Below are 21655 nucleotides of genomic sequence, written 5' to 3'. Positions count from 1 at the left end.
CATTTGCATGACTGAAACGCTTACCTGAGAGCTGTGACATTAAATATCAGGCGTAATTTCTCGAACAATCAAAAGTCCCAGTCCTGAAATGCATGCAGTGTATGCCATAGACCTTTTACTATAACCTCAATCAATTAATCAATCAATTATAATTGGACTTATGCCATAGATTCTTTACTGTAACCACATTCAATCAATTAAAAATTGTATTTTGATAACGTCGGTTATATTCAGTTTTACTAAGATTAAATAAAGGTAAAATTTCTTGTGACACATGTATATGAATCATAAAGGACACTATCATTTGTAATTTTCACGGTGTATCCCATATGTCATCTGTTTCCTTTGACGTGTTTTTCTTGTTCTAATAAAGGCTATGAACACCTGGCTTCAGATTATTGGTACCATATTTTACCAGCATACATGTAGTCGGGCAATCATTTTTTAATCTTTTGGTTCTCGGCATTTCTTTTCTTTAATGAACGCTTTTGTTTCGTGTGAGAAAAGTATCATTTTCTTAAAATCGTCATAATAGCAATGAATTATCGGTGCCTTGGAAAAGTGGACTTAAACACCAAGTACAGTTGGCTACTGCTCTGAAATAGATATCGATACTTAAAAATAACAATGATTGATTCGGTTTGCATGTAATAGTTGTGACTTTTATGTGTAGCTGTTAAAGTCACATACCCATGTATGATAAAACTATATTATCTGTGAATGCACATTTGATAATATGCAGATAAAAACCTTTATAAATATATGTATTTTGTGGTTATCAGGAGTATATCTTTAAGGATTGATGCAACGTAAAACATTGTATGGCGGAATAGTAAGTATTTAGTTTTAAATTTCCTCTTGGAAAAAAGCGCGTTATTTGTTAAATAAAAAATGGGTTTAAAACTAATTCGACTGTCGTTATCATAATTTTGTTTAAACTAATGACCTTCCTTACTTCGGTTTAAAAATTTAAAACGTAATCAAAAAACTAATCCAAGAAATCAGACAAGACACCCTATATAACACAAATAAAGTAAGAAAAAATACTCACGGAAACTTGAATAACAAATAAAAAAATATATAAACAATAAGGACTCAACTAAAAACTAGGAGTACATGTATTGACCAGGTGCATCGGTAAGTAAATCGTCCTTTTGTTTGTAGGAACATCCTCCTGTCATATTTAGGTTTCTACAATGAGGGACATTACGGTATTGTAATTATATCTAGAACTTAACCCTTTATGTGATGGTTGTTATCTCATTGAGTAGTGTTACGGTGCGGTTCGGTTTGTGTCCAAGAAATGAGTGGTCTGTTCGCATTATGTTGTATTTTATTTTGGATGTTTAGAGGATACATATATAGTTGTCAAAGAAGTATTTCGAAAGGTCATCCAAATATACATACATGCTCAATTTTATTATCACTGGTTTTACCGGGTACTCCTCGTAAGAACATCGCGCTACTTGTCTTCATTCAAGAACTCTGTTAACTAATTTGTACGTTTGTGTTGTTAACTTTGTTTGCCGGATGCGTCTGTTTTACTCAGTATGAACTGTCTTGATTGGAATTAAATTGCATACACTATAATCGAAAATAAACGTAGTAAATTGCATAGTTTTCGAACTAAGATGCAAAGGAAATAATTTGAAAGATACCTTGAACGGTCGTCTTTTATGAAAGACAATAATTCTATAGCTGAATCATTGTGTATCTATTAGATGCAAAACTCACTTATTTAAGGAGGTAGACCTAGGGTAAGAGATATTACTCTTGAAATCAGTGATATGTTTGTATCATATTCAATTTCACTAAAGCCTATCAAGCTTTCATTTGACACAAAATGAAATCAATCTAAGTTACTTTGATGCTTACAAGACATCGATGTAAAATGCTGAATACAAACGTTCCAATGATTTTGAAGTGTTGTATCCCTTACCCTAGGTCTACATCCTGAAGCGGGTTCTGTACTAGATTTGTAACTGGGATTAAGTACGCATTTTGTTTCAAATGGTGTAGATATAATGTTATATTTACTTATATTATGTTGCAGAATGCGAATTATATTCATGGTAAATGTGGCAACAAAGAATGTAAAGTAGATCACCTGTTCAATTTCAAAGAAAAATGGCAAGTAAATACGTGAGTAGAAAGTAAATCCTGACGTGTCTAATTATAATATTAATCAAAGACGGAAATGAATCTCTGCTCAGAATTTTAGCAGACGACTTTTTAAGTGTCCTTCCGTTTAACTGAAAATATTTAATGTTATCTTAAACAATGTCGTACCTTTGCAAAGCATTTTTTTTCAATTACATGAACGTATAGATCTAGTAAAAACCAATTATATGGTTTGCATTATTTTAAATGATTTATCATTTTTCCATATAAATGTGAAGATTGCAGAAAAATACGGTGCAGGGGTATATTCACAATTTCGAAACTTGAACACTTCTGAAGTGGTTGGAACTTCTCATCATGTAAAGAAATACCTTATCCCTTGTATGGTAAATGCCAATTTTCACATCGAGGATAACAAAGCTAATACCCAATCGGAGTGTTACGTAATAAACAGTTTTAGTTACTAGGTTTGCAAAGTGATATGCAGCGACCGCAAAGTGGTTACTAGGTCTGTGGATTGATACAAAGTGATCGAGAATATTGCCTATTGTGTATGCAGAGTGTTGATCGGTAGTGATTAGGAAGTGGTTAGTAGGTCTGCAGGGCGATGCGCTGTAAATTGCTATTGCGAAATGGTTACTAGCTCTGCAAAAGAGAGATTATATTAAACATGAGTCATATACTGGGCGTTCAGAAACTTGTACCACCACGACAAAATAAATACCAGACTCAAGAATATATATTTTAGACCTTATCAAATCTATTTTTTTGTCATTTAAAAATCAAGAAACATTTGTTTTTACTTTAGGATCTAAATAAAGCAAGTCAAGAATATGAAAACAAAATCTTTATATGGGATGCTCACGATGGAGGTCAACCTATAAACTGTGGTAATAGTAGAACGCTTAAAGGCTGCCAAAATAAGGGAAGTAATGTGCCATCGTAAGTATTTGGACAAATGTAAATAAATCTTGGCCCGCTATCATAAAAGTTTCAAGTTGAGATTTTCGTCAATATTTCATTCATTTCATCCGCAGTGGCATCAACCAACCGATTTTCCACGGACCGGCATTGACGGTCTTATGCCACGTCGGCCATCTTAACCTAATCGTTTGTGTAGTTTATTTTCGACAGATTAAAAATCTAGAGGCGTTCGAAAGCATGCTAATTTGCCTGCAAATACCCCGGAAATTTAAACACTAGGGAATTTGGTGGAAGACACCCTAGCCACTGACCAATCAAAATGCAGCATTTTTATATAAGATGAAATTATCTGTGAAATCTTGGGAGTCGAAATGGGTGATTTCATGAATGCTTTAAAATTTTGTGAAATAAATTCATTAAATTTTTAGCATGTTTATTCGGATTTTAATTTAGAAAAAAACGTATTTCTATACGATTCACAGATTGCGTTGAAAGAAATGAATAGTTTCTGTTGGCTTTATTGTAATAAAATCGCTTTTATCTACAATAATTGAATTCCTCGAAAAACAATGCCATTCAAAATAATCCTATGCCAATCCTTGAAGCAAAATATTATGATAATGATCATTGATTGACAGACGACTTCTGAGATTAAATTTGTTTGTTTGTTTGTTGGGGTTTAACGTCCGAGCAGCAATATTTCAGCTATATTCAGACGATGAACATGAAATTGATGATAAAATGAACATCAAATGATGATGAAATGAAAAAGGGATGGGACACAAGGACCATGGGGTCGACTGATTGCCACTGGAAATAGGGAGAGATGGGTAGGGTCGGGCAATTTAGCCTCCTGTGGCGGAGCCCTATGGTTCCTACTCCAGGAGAATACCACAGTAGGGTTCTTTAACGTGCGAGAAACGTGACATCTTTCCAAACACGGTGCACCACTACGGTTTGCGGTCAAGTTTTCCGTATTATAGCCTGACAACCCCAGCATGTAACACGCCAGGGATACCCCATTCAACCACCTGTGGCACACATCCCAGTTGCTCTGTGGGCAGAGCGCCCTAGCCCCCGGCTAAGGTTCTGGGCACTATTTAGTCGCCTTTTACGACAAGCTTAGCGCTGCTGCAGGCCTATTCTTTTAACACCCGAACCTGCACGGGGATCTGAGATTAAAATATAACACTCGAGTACTTAAGGAAAATTTAATAATAAATGTTGGACCAGGTGTATATTTCCCTAGTTATTTTGACAATAATCAATATCTACCTGGATATATCTCCAATGTTCTTTAAACCATGTCGTACAGTGCCTGAACATGTAAATTTAAGATCTGATCTCTCTAAAAGTCATATATTGCCGAGATCCATGTTTTTTTTAGTTTTTAGTTTTTTTTGGTTTTTTTTTTTTTTGTTTTTGTTTTTTTTTTCAAATTTTTTTTCAAATTTTTGTTGTTGTTTTGTTTATTTACAAATGTGAACATACGATTGATATAAGAATTTGACTAGCAATCAACTCATTCGGAGTTTCATCTGGGCGACGATTACTTGATATTATTATTAAGGTATAAAAAAGCCAATGGAAACGTTTGTTCTTTTGGATATACGTCGTAAAAACGTTTACATAATTGTAAGTGTTAGTGGAACTCCGTTTAACTTGACTGCAGTTTAGTATAAGGTTCATCAGGAATGATAGGGCTGCGCGCGTTGCGCCGATATTGGAATTCGTCGAGTTGTCCAGTTTGGTAATTTGACCACCGAGAGTTCTCTTGGTGGTCAAATGTCGTACATTTATTCATGTAAACGCAATAATGGTTTTCAGCGACGCATATTAGAAATTGCACTATATCTTGCCGGCCCTGCTGGCATATACAATATGATATAAGTTTTCGAGATATGAAAATTTGTGAAATATCCTCTGAACCGACATTATGATTTATAGTACCGTATATGAAAAAATCGAAAGCAGTAGATATGTGTATTCAGTAATATAAATGTTTCTAATTTTTAGTGATTGGGATATATTTCCGCAGCATTCACACCATTGGAACTGGAATGATAGTGATAATTTCTGGAAGACAACTACGAAGCTAATGACAATTTTATTCATCGTTTTCTTATTTACGACCGTTCTTGCTACAGGATTATTATCACGGATCACGTTACATATACTTATTTGGCATCTATATTCTCCGTCCTCTGTAAACGTCACCGGTACGAAAGTTATCAATACCACAGATGGTGAACTACACTATAACACTGCGACTACTAGTACCGCTCTGAAGGCAGTTGATAAGAAGTGGATTTTGTCAGTCTTTCTTGTGATAATTGCACCATACATATTATCCATTTTATCATGCCTGAAAACAATTTGCCTTCGAAGAACTCGATCTATACATTTTGGTTCTTTGCTTGTGGTAAGTCCTAAGTTATTTCATCTTGTACACCAATCATTTTCTTTTGTGTGGACAAATATACCCAAACGAAAGCAAGGGAGAATGAATTCGTATTTGCCGCATTTTATGCAATTTTAAGTTACATTATTGGCATAAAAACTAATTAAACAAAATGCATACCATATACTGTTTTTGGTTAAAAAATTACCGTTAAGAAAAGAAAAAAAACTGCTGCGTATGATATGCATATGGTGTGTATTTATGAAGACATGCACCAGAATTTCAATGATACTTGGAAAATAAAATATTTCAAAGGTTTCCAAATAATTTTATATTAACACCATTTATGTGTATAGTCTAGCAGGTGTCTTAGCTGTAGTCAAATTTTCAAGATTAGAATATAGGTATTAAAGTCTGAAGATTTTTCATAAAACTCTTATTAAAAGCTTTTTACAATTTCCCTGAAAAGTGGCATTTGGCAACAAAAAAATTGTACTATTAATCAGGTTTTTTTATAACTTAGAAAATAGAAAATTTTAAGGTTAAGTAAAAGGTTTTTGACAGAAGAAACTTGCATTATTGACGATTAACATCTTAGTTTTTATTTGATTCATTGGTATGCAATTACAATGTTATTCAAATTAATAAAAATGTTATACGTATGAGCACGTGCATAGAATAAAAATACTTAGAGTGTTATATCAGTGAAATAACAAAGCCATCCAAATCGGAAATGGTGATCAAACATTGTCATCTATAAATAAGGGACATAACAAAATTACAAAACACTAATCTTATTTACAATCAAGTCAAGTCCAAAACAAATCTGGCAAAATAGATATCACACTTCCGAAGCAGCTGGTACCGCAAGGGTTCTGACTTGGTACAGGCATTTCAAACGAAATGATTGGAACAAATATCGGTTTTAATGCGCGTATATCCTCCCACTTGTATAACGGAGTGATTATACCGTGGGTGATTAAATTGTATTTGCATGCTATTGCATTAAAATCGGTAAATCAATGATCACATTATCACAAGAGCAATTTACAAAATAAAATAAAAACAAACATTAAAAAAATCATTACCCATTGTCAAAAGAGACTGAGTATTTTTCAATAAAGGACTATATCTAAAATAGAATTTTGTAAATTCAGCTTGTTTATTTGTTTCTTTCTTCTGAGAAACAAACAACAAAATGAATGCTCAAGAAAAACTACCATCAACTTAGCGATGATTGCAAGTACATTATAGATCATTAGTAGTGAAACTAAATGTATAATTTTCATTACGTATTCTTTTAGATATTGTTCATAGAGAGTCTACATTCGATAGCACTAACCTGTCTGGTATTTATAGTCTTACCTGCTTTCATACCACCATCTGCATCAGTAATCTATCTTGCTGTAACATGTTTGCTTCCGATTCTTGATCTGTATCAAAATGACTGTAGCGAGTTGAATAAACGGGGAGTGTTCCGGAAAAGTATGATAGTTTTTGGAATGCTGCTTCAATGGGGAGCCATTGTCTTAACATGTTTTTACATTTTTCGAAATTCTGTTGATAAAAATAACACTATGTTATGTATCGTTTTCGTAGTATCCACTATTACACTTTCTGTGAAATACTGGGAGAACTTTTCCGGAGTCTCAGACACTTCTTGTAACATGAAGTACATAAAATGGATACATCAGACAAGAAGGACAAAAACTATGCTTCTTACCAATATTTTTAAAACAATAATCTCATTTGTTTCTATTATTGTCATATATGGCACACAAGGGAACTCATTTATCGAAGTAGTAAAAAGCATTTTCAGTTTCAACGACACAAAACAGATCCACGATTTTGGATCATTAGATTTCGATAGCGCAGACATATGTTATACATATGAACCCTATGTCATAGCGATCATAAATATTTGCAGTAGCTACGCATGTGCAAAGGCCGCCAAAACCGCATGCGTGATAGGATGTCAAATAGTGTGTTTCTCCATCCCGCTTTTGGTTGTACCGTTAGTCACACCATTCGCACTGACAATGCTCTTCTATGATACATCAGTACTGAGTTTCGCTAATTGTGGCTTAATATTTTCTGACCTTAACTTGAAGTCACTTCAGTTTTCTGGCGTTTGGCAAATTGTCACGTCTGGGATAATGTTTTACGTTTCTTTTCTTATCATTACTTGGTATATTTGGAGAACCAATGGCTATAAACTTGGAAAAATGCAAAGGTAAATATATACATCTAAACATACATAAGTAGATCTATAAATAGCTAAAGGTATTATTTTTTGCTTTTATAGTAACGTCTGTTAAGAGTTTTTATATCCGGATCACTCTGGTGAACAAAGTAGGTGTAAAGGACTACGTCTTAATCCAGGATGACTTTTTAACTGGTTGAAATGTAATATTATTATTGTTTGTGCTTTATTTTAATCGGGTGGCCATATCCATCTTTTATCTGGTAAAATGCAGCTATTGGCTTTATAAAATGTTACTTATTTAGAAATTTTGAAAACAAATAAATAAATAAATAAAACACAGACCACGGTATATTCATTTCACCACCCGATATGAGTTTTGCAGTTTCAAAAATGTGTTTTTGCTATCCCCTCGCCTGCAAACGGAAATTTAAAACAGAAATCGAACAGATCTCGTACGAGGTGTGTGTACGTGGACTCTTTTTCAATCGGCCTCCATGACTTAACAACGGTCATTTTGATCGAAGAAAACTTCAGCTATTGTGCATGTTTTCTTCATTATTTAATTAATTTTACAGAATGTTCATTACACCATCCTACTGCGGAATCCATACCGAGTTGTCGTTGTTACTGAACAGGAAACAGAGAGATGAAGAATGTGATGAAATTATCGAAATGATGAGGGCAAAAGTATGACCCATATTCTAAACATTCAGGGCAAAAGTATAACCCACACCTTTAGGCTACAGGGTAAATGTATGACCCACACGCTTAACCTACAGGCCTGCACCCTAAACTTACAAGGCAAAATTATGACCCACATCGTAAACTTACAGTGCAAAAGTCCATTGTATGACCCACAACCCAAACCTACAGTGCAAAAGTTTGACCCACACCCTAAACGTACAGAGCAGGAATATGGCCCACACCCTAACCATATAGTGTAAAAATGTGACCCACACCCTAAACCTACTGGGTAAAAGCATGACCAAAATGCTTAACCTACAGGGTCAAAGTATGAACCACACCCTAAACCTACAGGGGAAATGTATGACCTACACCTTAACCTACAGGGCAATTGTAAGGCCCAAACCCTAAACCGACAGAATAAAGTATAACCCCAACTCCTAAACCTACAGGGCAAAAGTATGACCAACACCCTTAGCTTACAAGGAAAAAATATGACCTACACCCTAAATCTACAGGGTGAAAAATGACACACACCCTTAACCTTAAGGGCAATAGTATGTCTTATAACCTTAAAGCTACAAAGGTAAAGTTTGACACACATCTAAACCTACAGGGCAAAAGAATGACCCACATCCTTAACATAGCGGCGAAAAATATGACCCAGATTCTTAATCTACGGGGTAGAGTATGACCCACACCCTAAACCTACAGTCAAAAGCATGACCCACACCCTTAACCTACATGCACTGGGTAAAAGTAAGACCCATCCTCTTAACATACAAGTACGTTGTTTTAAGACGGTACGAGGAAATTCTTTTTTATTCAATTGCCTAAAGGCATGCTGAACGCGTCAAAATTAATTATCAGTTGTTTAGTGTACAGCAATAAGAGTCTTCAATTTTGTGCTTTTTCCTATCCATTTGATGGATAGAAACATAGTCGTCATATTGTAAACATGAGCTTCATGCAAAGGAATATTTCAATGTTGAAAAATAACTCAATTTTTTTCTTTCAAAAGTCAAACATTCACAGAACAACAACAACAAAAACAAATAAATAATCAATTGCTTATCTATTGTGGCGTGATAAAAGGTACATCCGGAATGCATTAACAAAAACAGTTTACATAATACAAAAGAGTAATCAAGGGAACCAAGGTTATAGTTAAAGTATCAACCCAAAATAACATAATGTATTTCGGAAGTAGATTCCAACGTTAGTTTTCTCGAAAAGACAATTCTTACCGGCTTTTAAGGAATCCGTTAGATAATGTATCGGAAATGACATTGTTTTTTCATAACATTAAGGCATAATGTTCATAACATTAAGGCATAATTTTTCGAAAAAAGTTATGAAATCAAATGTTTTTGTAACTAAGAAAAAAAATCCAAAACACTGCTTGGTTATTTTTAGTACAAAGTGTCAATACCTCGGCTTTTATATTATTATATCTTAATTTTGTAAAGCTACAGTGTCATTAGACTCATATATGTAATCTTCCGAAATATTCGACACTGTTTTAAATATAAATTTCAGGCACAATATGAACCTGAACAAAGTAACAGCGGAGCTCTACCACATCAGACGATACCAATGATCTACGCATGTGCAACTATGTGGCACGAGACAGAAAAAGAAATGACGCAATTACTCAAATCAGTTTTCCGGTTGGTATCTGCAATGACTGTTGCCTTATTTCTTATACTGAGATTGTTTTCAACACAACATTTTCATTCCGAACATTCTGTATGTTAAGAATAAAAGATAAGCAAGAATAAAGAAACTACCTTGACTTGAAATGTTAGACAAAAGTTGTACAAATTCACTTCATTAATTTGTTAAAGTTCCTATTTCAAGGTATATGGAAGAGAGTAATCAAGGGAACAAAGGTAATAGCGGTAATCAAAAGAATGTAATCCAGGGACAAAGACCAGACATGGAAAACAAACGTACACAACAAATAACATAAAGTAACTAAAATCATACATACAAAGTAACAAAAGTAAATGAGCAACTCGGACTCCACTAATGACTTGGAGCATGGACCTCGTGCATCGTAGGGAAAACATTGAAAAAAATAAATCAAACGTCCGCTAGATATTCGGTGTTAGATGTGTAAACCTATTTTTACGCTTTGGGTTATTTTAACGTTAGATATGTGATATTTTCAGGAGGCTTCAAATAAAAACTGGGAGCATGGACCAGTTGCACTGGTAGGGTAAGCGTCCTCTGCTTTTCTAGAAGCAGCAGCCAAGTTGCTCATAAAAAGTCAAGTCCGGGGTAGACAAACGAGGAAAGGCAAACTATGACCCGTTGAATAAATCAGTTTTTATGGTGCTGATGGATACATCATAACAATCCACGAGTTCATGATGACGACCATAAAACTTCTGTAGTGATGACTTCAATCTTGTAACAACATAACCCTGTTCCAGAAGCCTATTTGTTAGACTTCTAGCGCGATACAAAAAGTCTGCGTAGTTTCGGCAAGCTCTGGCATATATATGTTTTCAGATTATTTAGGGTTCAGTTAAGGCAGGTTATACTATAATGATATTCACCTTTACTTTGAGAAGGAGGGGGAGATTATGCTATAATGATATTCACCTTTACTTTGAGGAGGAGGGGAAGATTACGCTATAATGATATTCACCTTTACTGTGAGAAGGAGAGGGAGATTACGCTATAATGATATTCACCTTTACTTTGAGAAGGAGGGGGAGATTACGCCATAATGATATTCACCTTTACTTTGAGAAGGAGGGGGAGATTACGCTATAATGATATTCACCTTAACTTTGAGGAGGTGGGTGAGATTACACTACAATGATATTCACGTATGAGTTGTGATATGAACACTCCATACGCAGGAGCCGAAGGGCTGTTGCCACAGATGAAAGGAATGTTGACAATTCTGAATGAAATTGGAAATCGATATTTCGAATTTGAAGATTAATGTTTTTATTTATTATAAAATCAAGGAATCCAAGGTTCTATCGGAAAGTATGTATTCCAGGGAAAACAGACAACAAGGAAAACAACCATAATAACCAAAATAATACGTATAAAGCAACAAAAGTAAATTAGAAAATCGAACTCCATCAAAAGATGACCTAGGTCTCGATTTCAAAAAAAGTCGTAAGTGTATAGTTGATCGTAAGTAATGACGTCATAAACTAAAATAGCATTGTGACGTCATGATTTACGATTAATTTCACACTTACGACTATTTGTGAAACCGCGACCAAGTGCACCGATAGGAGAAGCATTCTCTGCTTTTCTCGAAACACCATCAGAGTTGCTCATAAAAAGTCATGTCCTGGGTAAACGAAAGAGGACAGAAACAATATGCCAAATTGAACAAATCGATTCTCATGGTGCAAATGGATAAAGATTAACTATCCACGAGTGTTTATGATGACGATCATAATACTTTTGTAATGAAGAGGACTCAATCTTATAGCAACATAACCCTGCTACAGAGGCCTAATTGTAAGAAGTCTAGCGCGATCTCTTCCAAGCACTACATATCTGTATCTAGGTGAACTTAGGTTTTTGCAACAAAGTATAATGTTTTTGAGTGGTGATTTTTTTCTGAGTATTGGGAAAAGAAGACAAGAATTTCCAGCAGGTGAATTAAGGACGCAAAATATAATAATTCGATGTCATCAATACCCTTATATCTCATTTTTTATTCTATAGTATGGATAAACATCAACACGCTTTACAAACAGCCAGAAAATGCGTACAGCCAACAAAGAATACCGTTGACTACGACTTTGAAGGTATTAAATAAATTAGTAATAGACATAACGGTCATATTTATTTTTTGCGTGGAATCGGGTACCTGCGGAAATGTATCGTAATGACTTCATTACATTTTTATCATTCAATGATTGTGTTGCAACTTCGTCCAATGGTTTGTACTACAACAGACGTAATACACAATACATTTAAAGTTTCAATTTTGTACAATACAAAAAACCTATTTTTCTAATAAAATTTCCACTTTTCACTAATAACATGCACTTGACGTACTTTCTAGCACATGTTTTCTTCGATGATGCATTCGATTCCGGAAAAGGAGGGTCTAACTTTTCTGATATCAATGACTACGTTAAAACACTAATCGGCGTCATCGATAAAGCAGCAAGGTAAGAGAAATTTACAATCTTGGTCAATGGCGACAAACACATTATACAAGTGGAATTGAAGGAACAGAGGTTAACAGAAACGAATACAAAGTATACCAATTGTATCCTTGAGAAAAAATACATATTGAAAAGAAACAGTTTTCAAATTAAAACTAGGCCACAAAAATCAAAAGGAAACGATAGATTTCAACGTGAGATATTGCAAAAAATGGAGAGTGATATCGTTCAAAATTTAAAGATAAGGTTTGCATATGTATGTAAAAGTTGATAACAGCACATGTTTAAGGCACTTTTTCTTGTCTTCTAACATGTACACTAGTGTATGAGCCCAAAATTTTGAAACTCTCACCTTACGGAACTCAAGAAAATAGATATGGTTTTAATGTACCAAAGAAGATAAATACTATTAAAATACTTTAAGTGATATTCATCAAACACCTGTTGAGCTGGGCCAATATGAATCAATGAAAACGCCATATGGAGGTCGCCTCAAGTGGACGATGCTAGGAGGAAACGCATTGGTTGTTCATCTGAAGGACAAGTCAAAAATTAGACATAGAAAGCGTTGGAGTCAGGTAAAGTTATTAAATCAGGACTTGGCTAGTGGCAAAACATTTTTTTCGTGACTGTTTAATTGTCTGGTCCGGGAAGGTAATTTTTATAATTACGGGCCCTCCAGGTTGACAAAACATTTTGTTAATAGTAAATTCACGTTATGCTTTGACAACGAAATATGTGGGCATCAAAAGAGTCTATAAATATTGAAGCGATGGTGGAGTGCAATCCAATCAAAATAAGACCCATGAATTGTACCTTTAACTAGCATATAGGATCTTATAATACTCCATCGACTTCCTGTTCCGGTAACCTTTTTTTATCAGCCAATCAGATTTCATCTGTCGTGATTTTGAAAACATTAATCAAAGGGTAAAACCGGAGAATTTTGGAACGGTCATCTAAACCGAAAATAAAACGAAAGTTTTTAGACTCTACAGGCAGTGCATTGATAGAAAAATGTATCATATATTGCATACTGTTAAATTGAACAAAATTGATTTATATCAAACATGATCTTAATTGTCTAAAGTCATTTGGCAATTAAATACATGCTTGTAGAAGACTGATGTACATGTAGTATTATTTTAATGATTGTTCATGACAAATCGTATGTTTGCTTTTATAACCTGCCTAATATGAATTGGGATTTCTTTAAAGCAACAAAAATATTCTTTTGCCTTTATCACGGGTGATGTTTTTTCAAGGTTATGTACATGTACTATTTACTCGGCTATAACCTCAACGAGAATGAAAATGACATCAGCAAAGTAATCAACAAAGCTTGCAACACTTATCTTCTGACACTAGATGGCGATGTTGATTTTAAACCGGAAGCTGTAATGCATCTCGTCAGACGTATGACAAAAAATTCTAGTGTGGGAGCTGCTTGCGGAAGAATTCATCCTATTGGAAGTGGTAATTTATTGTATACACATGCACGATTTACTGACACTCAATATACATTTTCTTACGTTATATGGATAAAATACAGCATCTCATGACTGAATTATTAGTTAATCCTTATAAATTTATATTTAACTCTTTAGTTACAAGTCATGGACAAAATACTCATGATATGTTTTCAGTTGACCAAATTTATCCCTTTCAACGTTTAAAAAATAATAAGCTATAAATAGAAATCTTCTAACGTTTAAGGACCTATGGTATGGTACCAGAAGTTTGAATACGCCATCAGTCATTGGTTACAGAAGGCAACAGAACACGTGACCGGATGTGTTTTATGTAGCCCAGGATGTTTCAGTTTGTATCGAGGCTCAGCGTTGGTTGGAGTTCTCAAGACGTACTCAATGAAGGCAACCTCTGCAAAACAGTTCATACAATATGATCAAGGTTTGTTTGATACGTTCTGGGATACTTTGTTATTTTAAACCAGAGTGCTTAAAATTCCTGTTACTATATTACTAATGATGTCCAACTGTTGACAAGTGGTAAAGTGTCTAAAATGTTATCGAGTTTGTTGATATGTGTATTTCATATTCATAATCTCTATACATGGTTTGTTCGTCGAATTACTTGACAGTGGTGGTGAATTTACATGTAGAAAAATATGTTCACTGTTCCTTTCTAATAATGATAGAGGAAATGGCTGTATTCATTTTAAGCAAAAACAAAACAAAAAGACCTGAAGACACTTAGAACGTGAACAAAATATACTCATATACTCGCAAGCAAGAAATGTCGTCACTAATAAGTCCCATTGCTGTGGAATTTATGTTATACAAAGTTTATGTCGCAAAATGGAATAGAATAGTTAAATCCTGATCATCAAAAACAAGTTTGTTTACATATAATTTGTAGGCGCTTGGAGACCTGTAAACATTAACATTTGTTCTAATGTTTCAGGGGAAGATAGATGGCTCTGTACGTTGCTATTAAAATACGGCTACAGAGTAGAGTATTGCGCTGAGAGTGACTCGTACACTTTCGCCCCAGAGGGTTTTTATGAGTACTTTAATCAACGTCGTCGATGGTCACCGTCTACAATGTCAAATATCCTTGATCTTTTGATCAACTGGCGAGAAGTTGTGAAAGAAAATAACTGTATTTCTAGGTTTGAAGAGATTTTTTGAAAGTATAGCATAAAAGAACTTTTTTATTCGTGCAATAAATGCTTCATTTTGTCATCGCTTAACCTATTTTAGCATTATGAAATTGCAAAGCATTTTAATTGTATTGTGCATTGTACCCAAACTCCGTGCTAATTGTCTTGATGTCCTATGTGGATAACTAAACTTCTTCGCTAAATAATTGACCCTAATATAAAGTAAAGTTGTATAATTTTGTATCATTGAACGGAAGTACTATAATTTATTATGCACAAGGACGATAACTCTTTTCTTACATAAATACATAAACTTATTTCTTAAATATATCTCATCTTGTTCTAAGGCTCTTCAAGTAACAATATATATTGACCCGAAGTTTCCATTGGCATATACAGCTTTCATCCATTTCCAGTCCAGAGGAAATTCATTAATATTTCTTGCAATAACTATATTTTGTTCTTATTTTTTTTCTTTACAATTTATGTTTTCAATCATCATTTTGTTAAATATGAACACTGTTTTTAAAGACTGTCGAACCCACATTCACCTATTCAAAATTCCAAACCTTGTCCCTATAACCACCTATAAAAGCAAAGTTTAGTGTATTTGAAAACCATAAATAGCAGGTTTTACATGTATACACACTACATCTGAGTAAACAACAATGTAGACTGTTCTTATCCGAACATCTGTATTAAATATTCAATTTGATCAAGTTCAATTTAAGTTCCGATCTTCAATATAACCTTTCTAAAATATGAAATCTTACAAGTAGTGAAGATCAAATTTCAATTACAATATATAAACAGAGAACGCTTATCCTCCCGGTGCACCTGGTCCATGATCCCAATTTTTAGTGGAGTCCGAGTTGCCCATTTGCTTTTTTACTTGGTATGTATAATTTTAAATACTTTATGTTCTTTGTTGTGTATGTCTGTTTGCTATACCTGGTCTTTGTCACTGGATTACATTCTTTTGATTACCGCTATAACCTTGGTTCCCTTGATTACTTTTTAAAAACATTTTATCTTTGATTTATTGCAGATTATTTATGTTGTACCAGTTGTGTTTCTTCATTTCATTGATGTTGACCCCAGGAACAATATTTCTGATGATAGTCGGAGCGATCATCACAGCGTTTCCATCAATTCCTGTCTGGCTAATCCTTACTTTGAACATCTTGCCCGTAGGTCTTTTCACACTGTCTTGTTTCTGTGTGAAGACAGATAAACAGGTACATGTATGTGTGATATGCATTTAATCAGAGCACTTTGTGCTTGACTATTTAGTGTCGACACGACAGTTATTTCCAAAATCCATTATTTGAATGCTCTGAAATAATGAGGTTTATGATTAGTGAAGTTCCATTGTAAATGCAAATATATACTATTGAAATCATGTTCAGCAATTATTCTGTTGTGTTTCTAGTAAGATATAATCAGAATAACCACATTGTCACAAAGTTTTATCAGCCGTTTTCTCTACCATTGTACTAAGGGTTTACCAGAATAAAATATGTATTTATGATAGAGGGACACTACTGCAATTAATTATGTGTGCTCACAAACAATTTTGACTACTTCTTAATTTATGTAAAGTTTTAAATTTAGTTGTACATTTTTATTTTTGCTTGTCTAATGTTATCTGTTTGATGCATAAATCGATACAGTTTTAAATGAGCTGGGTATCTTCAACACATTTCAACTTATTGTTTTTTTTAAGTTGTTTTTCGCAGGTACTCTGTCGGCTATGTACTCAATAACCATGATATTGGTTTTAGTCGGGATACTAACCGTGGCAGCCAATGACGGATTTTGCTCCACAATTACTATTTTTCTTATGTTTCTTATTGGTATATTAGTGTTATCAGCTTTGCTCCATCCTCAGGTAGGAACTAACCACATGCTACACTGAATAATTATGCTGAAAGTAAAATGCATTCTAAGGAAGTGCTACCAATTATTAGACAATAAAAATTGGTGTTATTTCATATCGTTATATGTCGCAGATAATTGTTTATGTTTTTACAATTAATATTTTCTATGAAACACCATTATTCTAACAGCTTTTTTCTGTTCTTAAATAACTCGTTTAATTATTACCGCTTTATATAAGTGAAAGAATAATCAAGGGAACCAAGGTTATAGCGATAATCAAAAGAATGTAATCCAGGGACAAAGACCAGACATGAAAAACAGACGTACACAACAAAAAACATAAAGTAACTAAAATCATACACACAAAGTAACAAAAGCAAATGAGCAACCCGGACTCCACTAATGACTGGGAGCATGGACCGCGTGCATCGTAGGGAAAACATTGAAATAAATAAATCAAACGTCCGCTAGATATTCGGTGTTAGATGTGTAAACCTATTTTTACGCTTTGGGTTATTTTAACTTTAGATATGTGATATTTTCAGGAGGCTTCAAATATAATCCATTGTATTATATATTTGCTCTGTATCCCTTCTATGTCAATGCTGTTGATGCTGTACTCTATTGGAAATCTGCACGTCGTCTCCTGGGGAACCAGAGAGGATAACATGCTTAGTACGAACAATTACGAAAAGGAACAGACATCAATTACCGATGACGTCATAAGAATGTTCTTCAGGTAATATAGCATTTGTTAAAGCCTGCTCCAAATAACGTTCAATTCTTAAACACGTGACTCCTAAAGACGAAGTTTTTCAGAAAATGAAAAATATTAACTCTTATTTGTGAGTTTCCTGCAGATACTAAGTATTCTTTTTTTTAAACAAGACATTTTGTACTTTTCATTAACAGGTCAAAGGTGTTTAAGAAGAATATCCGAAATAAATTTCTTAATGACTTACATTTATTTTTTTCCATAGGTAAATAATCTATTGAAATTTCCTGTCCGGTGAAAAAACAAACATAAAAACAATCGCCAAAACGACAACCAATTCATTAGACAATCGATTATATATTTATTGGGTCGGTGCTGGTTCATCCAATGTCCACGAAAGTAGAACTGACCGGATCACTACTGCTTATGATAAGATGTTATGCATTGAAACGCATACCGGATTTATTTTTATTTTTTTTATTTTACCCCACGTCTATAAACAGACAACGGACGACAAATACAAACACACAACACCAATTGACTCAACTAACCTCATTTTCATATCACTACGCTTTTGTACAATTACTCACTTTAAATATAAACACATTTGTCTACCTGATAAGGAAATCAACGAAAATCACGTTTACATGTTAAACGAATTTCAATGATCATATACACGTGGTTTACCCTTTGAAATAGCTCGCCCCCGGAGTAATTTACTGTGATCACGTGATTTAGGTTATTTCTGAAACAATATAAAATTCATTCCTTAAAGAAACACCAGAGTATGCTAGTCTTAGAAAACAAAACATGCACGATAAAAAAAGGTCTCAAAGAGACAGACTGTTTATTCTACCACTTTGCCCTACCATGATCTTGACCCGTGTTTTTAGACAATCAAATAACCAAATTTCTATTTTTTAAGATAAACATATTGTGATTTTTTTAGGAACCAGTCAAAAGATAACTCATTGTTTCAACACGTATTGCAAAGATTGGATGAAATTGAAGATGCGACGCAACGGAAAACCATAGTCCAACGTCCACTTGAGGACATTTCCCATATTGAATGTGAGATTTATGAAAGTAGCATGAATATATTCCATTTTTGACATTTTGAATTATGGTCAGAATGTTTACACTATAACAAAATCATATAAAACACTGTGGCGAAAGTACATTTCAAAGTTACATGACCAATTTGTGGTCTAAAAAAGTTTATATTTTTCATTGTCAGTTCTCGTCTCTCATTTCGCTTTAGCTTATGGAATGTAAAGAAAAATCATTCTGTATTAGAATTTCAAATATATGTCAAATCCAAATTTTTTTTTAGGTTTATGTTTGCTCTTATTTAAGGTAATTGAAATGTTGTTTTTTAATTACAATATATCAACAAAAATCATTTTTTTCAAAATGTGTTGTCAATGTCAAAAGATGAAGCTGTTATGGATGTTCGCCTGTCATTTTAAGCCTTTTTTGTGAGATGTTTGGACTCCTCTGATTTTATGCATTTTGTAGCATTTTTTTCTTCTTACACATTGAACCCCCACTTTTCTTTTTCATAACACAAGTACACCTGAAACTGCTTATTTTTTAAGTATTTACGAAATCCTTGTCATTTTATTCAGTGTTTTTAATAGAAAAAACTTACGAAACCAAAACCAAAGGACAATCTAGTGAAATCTTTCAGCCGCCAAAATTTAAAATGCTCATATTTCTAAAACCAGCACACACACCCATCTATCTTTTCCTAATATTGTCCGAGCGTGAAAAATCTTAAAAATTTCGCAATTCTTTGAAATCCTTGTTATACCTAAATAGAGCAGCAAACATCCTTTAAAGTAAACACGTGAATTCTACGATTAACTGAACGTTTTATAACACTGTATAAACTAAGGGCAATAATCTTAAGCATCCACTGTGTTGCTTAAATTGTGTTTTACGTACACTTTAAAAAAACGTGTGATAATAGAAAGTCATCTGTTCTAAAGTTTTAGATGAATAAAGGGTAGCAAAAAAGTTACTGAACACTAATCCGATCCATAATCAAGTGAAGTCTGAATTAAACCTGACGAAATAAATATTACAGCACCGGAGTAGCTGGTACCGCAATGATCCGAATCCGATTTTTTTTTTATTTTTGTTCTTTTGAAAAGATAAACGGAATTTTGGAGTAATAACAATATATGTATAAAGGTAAATTTTTATTTACATTCTGTATTTTGGTTCACAGGTGAGCAAACTTATGAAGAAGACGTTATTACACCATCGGAAAATTATCTTGATATAACGGGAGATAAGCTATATCAAAACACATCATTTACAGTTGACTTGCAATCTGCGGATAGCTTGTCTAATGAAGAAGAGTCATTTTGGGAAAAATTAATTGAAAAACACTTGAAACCAATGGACAGAGATGAAGCAAAAGAAAAACAAATTCAATATGATCTTATCGCACTAAGAAATAAGTGCTGCCTTGTGTTCTTTTTACTGAACACGTTCCTGGTAACATTGGTATGCACTCTGACCCAAAACTCTGATTACGCAGGCGCACTGAATATCCACGTAAGTTGTTCTGGAAATGTATTTACAATTGAACCAATATCAATCACGTTCACGGTGGTATTTGGAATTTTACTTGTGGTGCAGTTTTTATGCCTATTATTGCATAGAACTTCAACTTTGATACATATAGTAGCTTCAACACAAATTAACAATAATCGAGAGGTATATTCAGATTTTATTACGTCACTTAAAATTCTACAAAGACAGGGTTCATCGTCAGTTTTAGAATCAAAACCTTTAGGCCACACTGATGATTTGGATTTCGCATTTAGCAATGGAAAGGGAAGGAAGATGAAAACAATAGTTGAAACGATGCGTGAAACACGTCCAAAATCACTTGATGACATTGTGAGAAAAAATCTGGACAGAATAAAGTTTGATATTGTCGAAGGTTCGAGTGGCTTCAGTGAAGATGTGTGGTGCCAAAGATTTAAAGACCTTAATATCAGAACAGATGAAGAGAAAACGGCCCTCCGAAATGCATATCCAAAATTACGAGCTCTTTACCCAAATAGCTCTCATTAGACGAATATCATCGAGGATACTTTATATACAAGAATAGTAGAACATTCATAAAAAAATTTAGTCAATGTACTTTAAAATTGGAGTTTGTCTTATATTTACAATTGCATCTTTACATGCAAATACACCACATTATTTGCTGTAAAATTGTATATATAAATTGCAATAATATAATGAATATAAGTAAATAATAATTCGTTCCAACAAAATGAATATATACTAGTATATATACATCAAGATATTGTCATGTTAAATTAGTGTTAAGTAACAATATGATTATTGAAACTGAAATTATTTCAGATATTAATTGAACAACATAATAGTATCATGCCACAAATGTTACACTGACACAAACAGCATAGAAACATGTTACAAATGTTACACTGACACTAACAGCATAGAATCATGCTGCAATGTTACACTGACACAAACATCATAGAATCATGTTACAAATGTTACACTGACACAAACAGCATAGAATCATGCTACAAATGTTACACTGACACAAACAGCATAGAATCATGCTACGAATGTTACACTGACACAAACAGCATAGAGTCATGTTACTAATGTTACACTGACACAAACAGCATATAATCATCCAACAAATGTTACACTGATACAAACCGCATACAATCATGTAACAAATGTTACACTGATACAATAGCATAGAATTATTGCTGCAAATAATACATTGACACAAACAGCATAGAATCATGCGACAAATGTTACACTGACACAAACAGCGTAGAATCATGTTACAAATGCTAAAATGACACAAACAGCATAGAATCATGCTACAAGCGTTACACTGGCATAAAGAACATAGAATTATGTTGCAAATGTTACACGGAAACAA

The 21655-nt window shown here is 33.7% G+C and overlaps 1 protein-coding gene across 4 annotated transcripts; it reads left to right on the top strand.

The window, feature by feature from the left end:
• The first annotated feature begins 712 nt into the window (after positions 1–712).
• Positions 713–20990, top strand: LOC148601167 (chitin synthase chs-2-like). 4 transcript variants are annotated; one of them, XM_088555051.1, is made up of 18 exons: positions 761–832; positions 2054–2142; positions 2930–3063; positions 5062–5467; positions 6751–7679; positions 8228–8339; positions 9876–10006; positions 12042–12124; positions 12385–12493; positions 12915–13068; positions 13756–13966; positions 14207–14401; positions 14915–15122; positions 16162–16351; positions 16840–17004; positions 17540–17733; positions 18659–18780; positions 19943–20990. In XM_088555051.1, the coding sequence occupies exons 2-18, from the start codon at positions 2128–2130 to the stop codon at positions 20797–20799; spliced, it is 4215 nt and encodes a 1404-aa protein (XP_088411177.1). In that variant the 5' UTR covers positions 761–832; positions 2054–2127; the 3' UTR covers positions 20800–20990. The 4 variants fall into 4 exon arrangements, with proteins under 4 accessions (XP_088411179.1, XP_088411177.1, XP_088411180.1 ...); XM_088555053.1 differs by lacking the exon at positions 2930–3063 and having other exon boundaries at positions 713–832; XM_088555054.1 differs by lacking the exons at positions 761–832; positions 2930–3063 and adding an exon at positions 1165–1211.
• Positions 20991–21655: the final 665 nt, after the last annotated feature.

This window comes from Perna viridis, chromosome 12, assembly GCF_037379345.1.
Source record: "Perna viridis isolate PV_CMFRI_1.1 ecotype Kerala chromosome 12, ASM3737934v1, whole genome shotgun sequence".
Taxonomy (NCBI): Eukaryota; Metazoa; Mollusca; class Bivalvia; order Mytilida; family Mytilidae; genus Perna; species Perna viridis.
The sequence above is the reverse complement of the archived record's forward strand: the minus strand, read 5'-3'. Positions and strand labels throughout refer to the sequence as shown.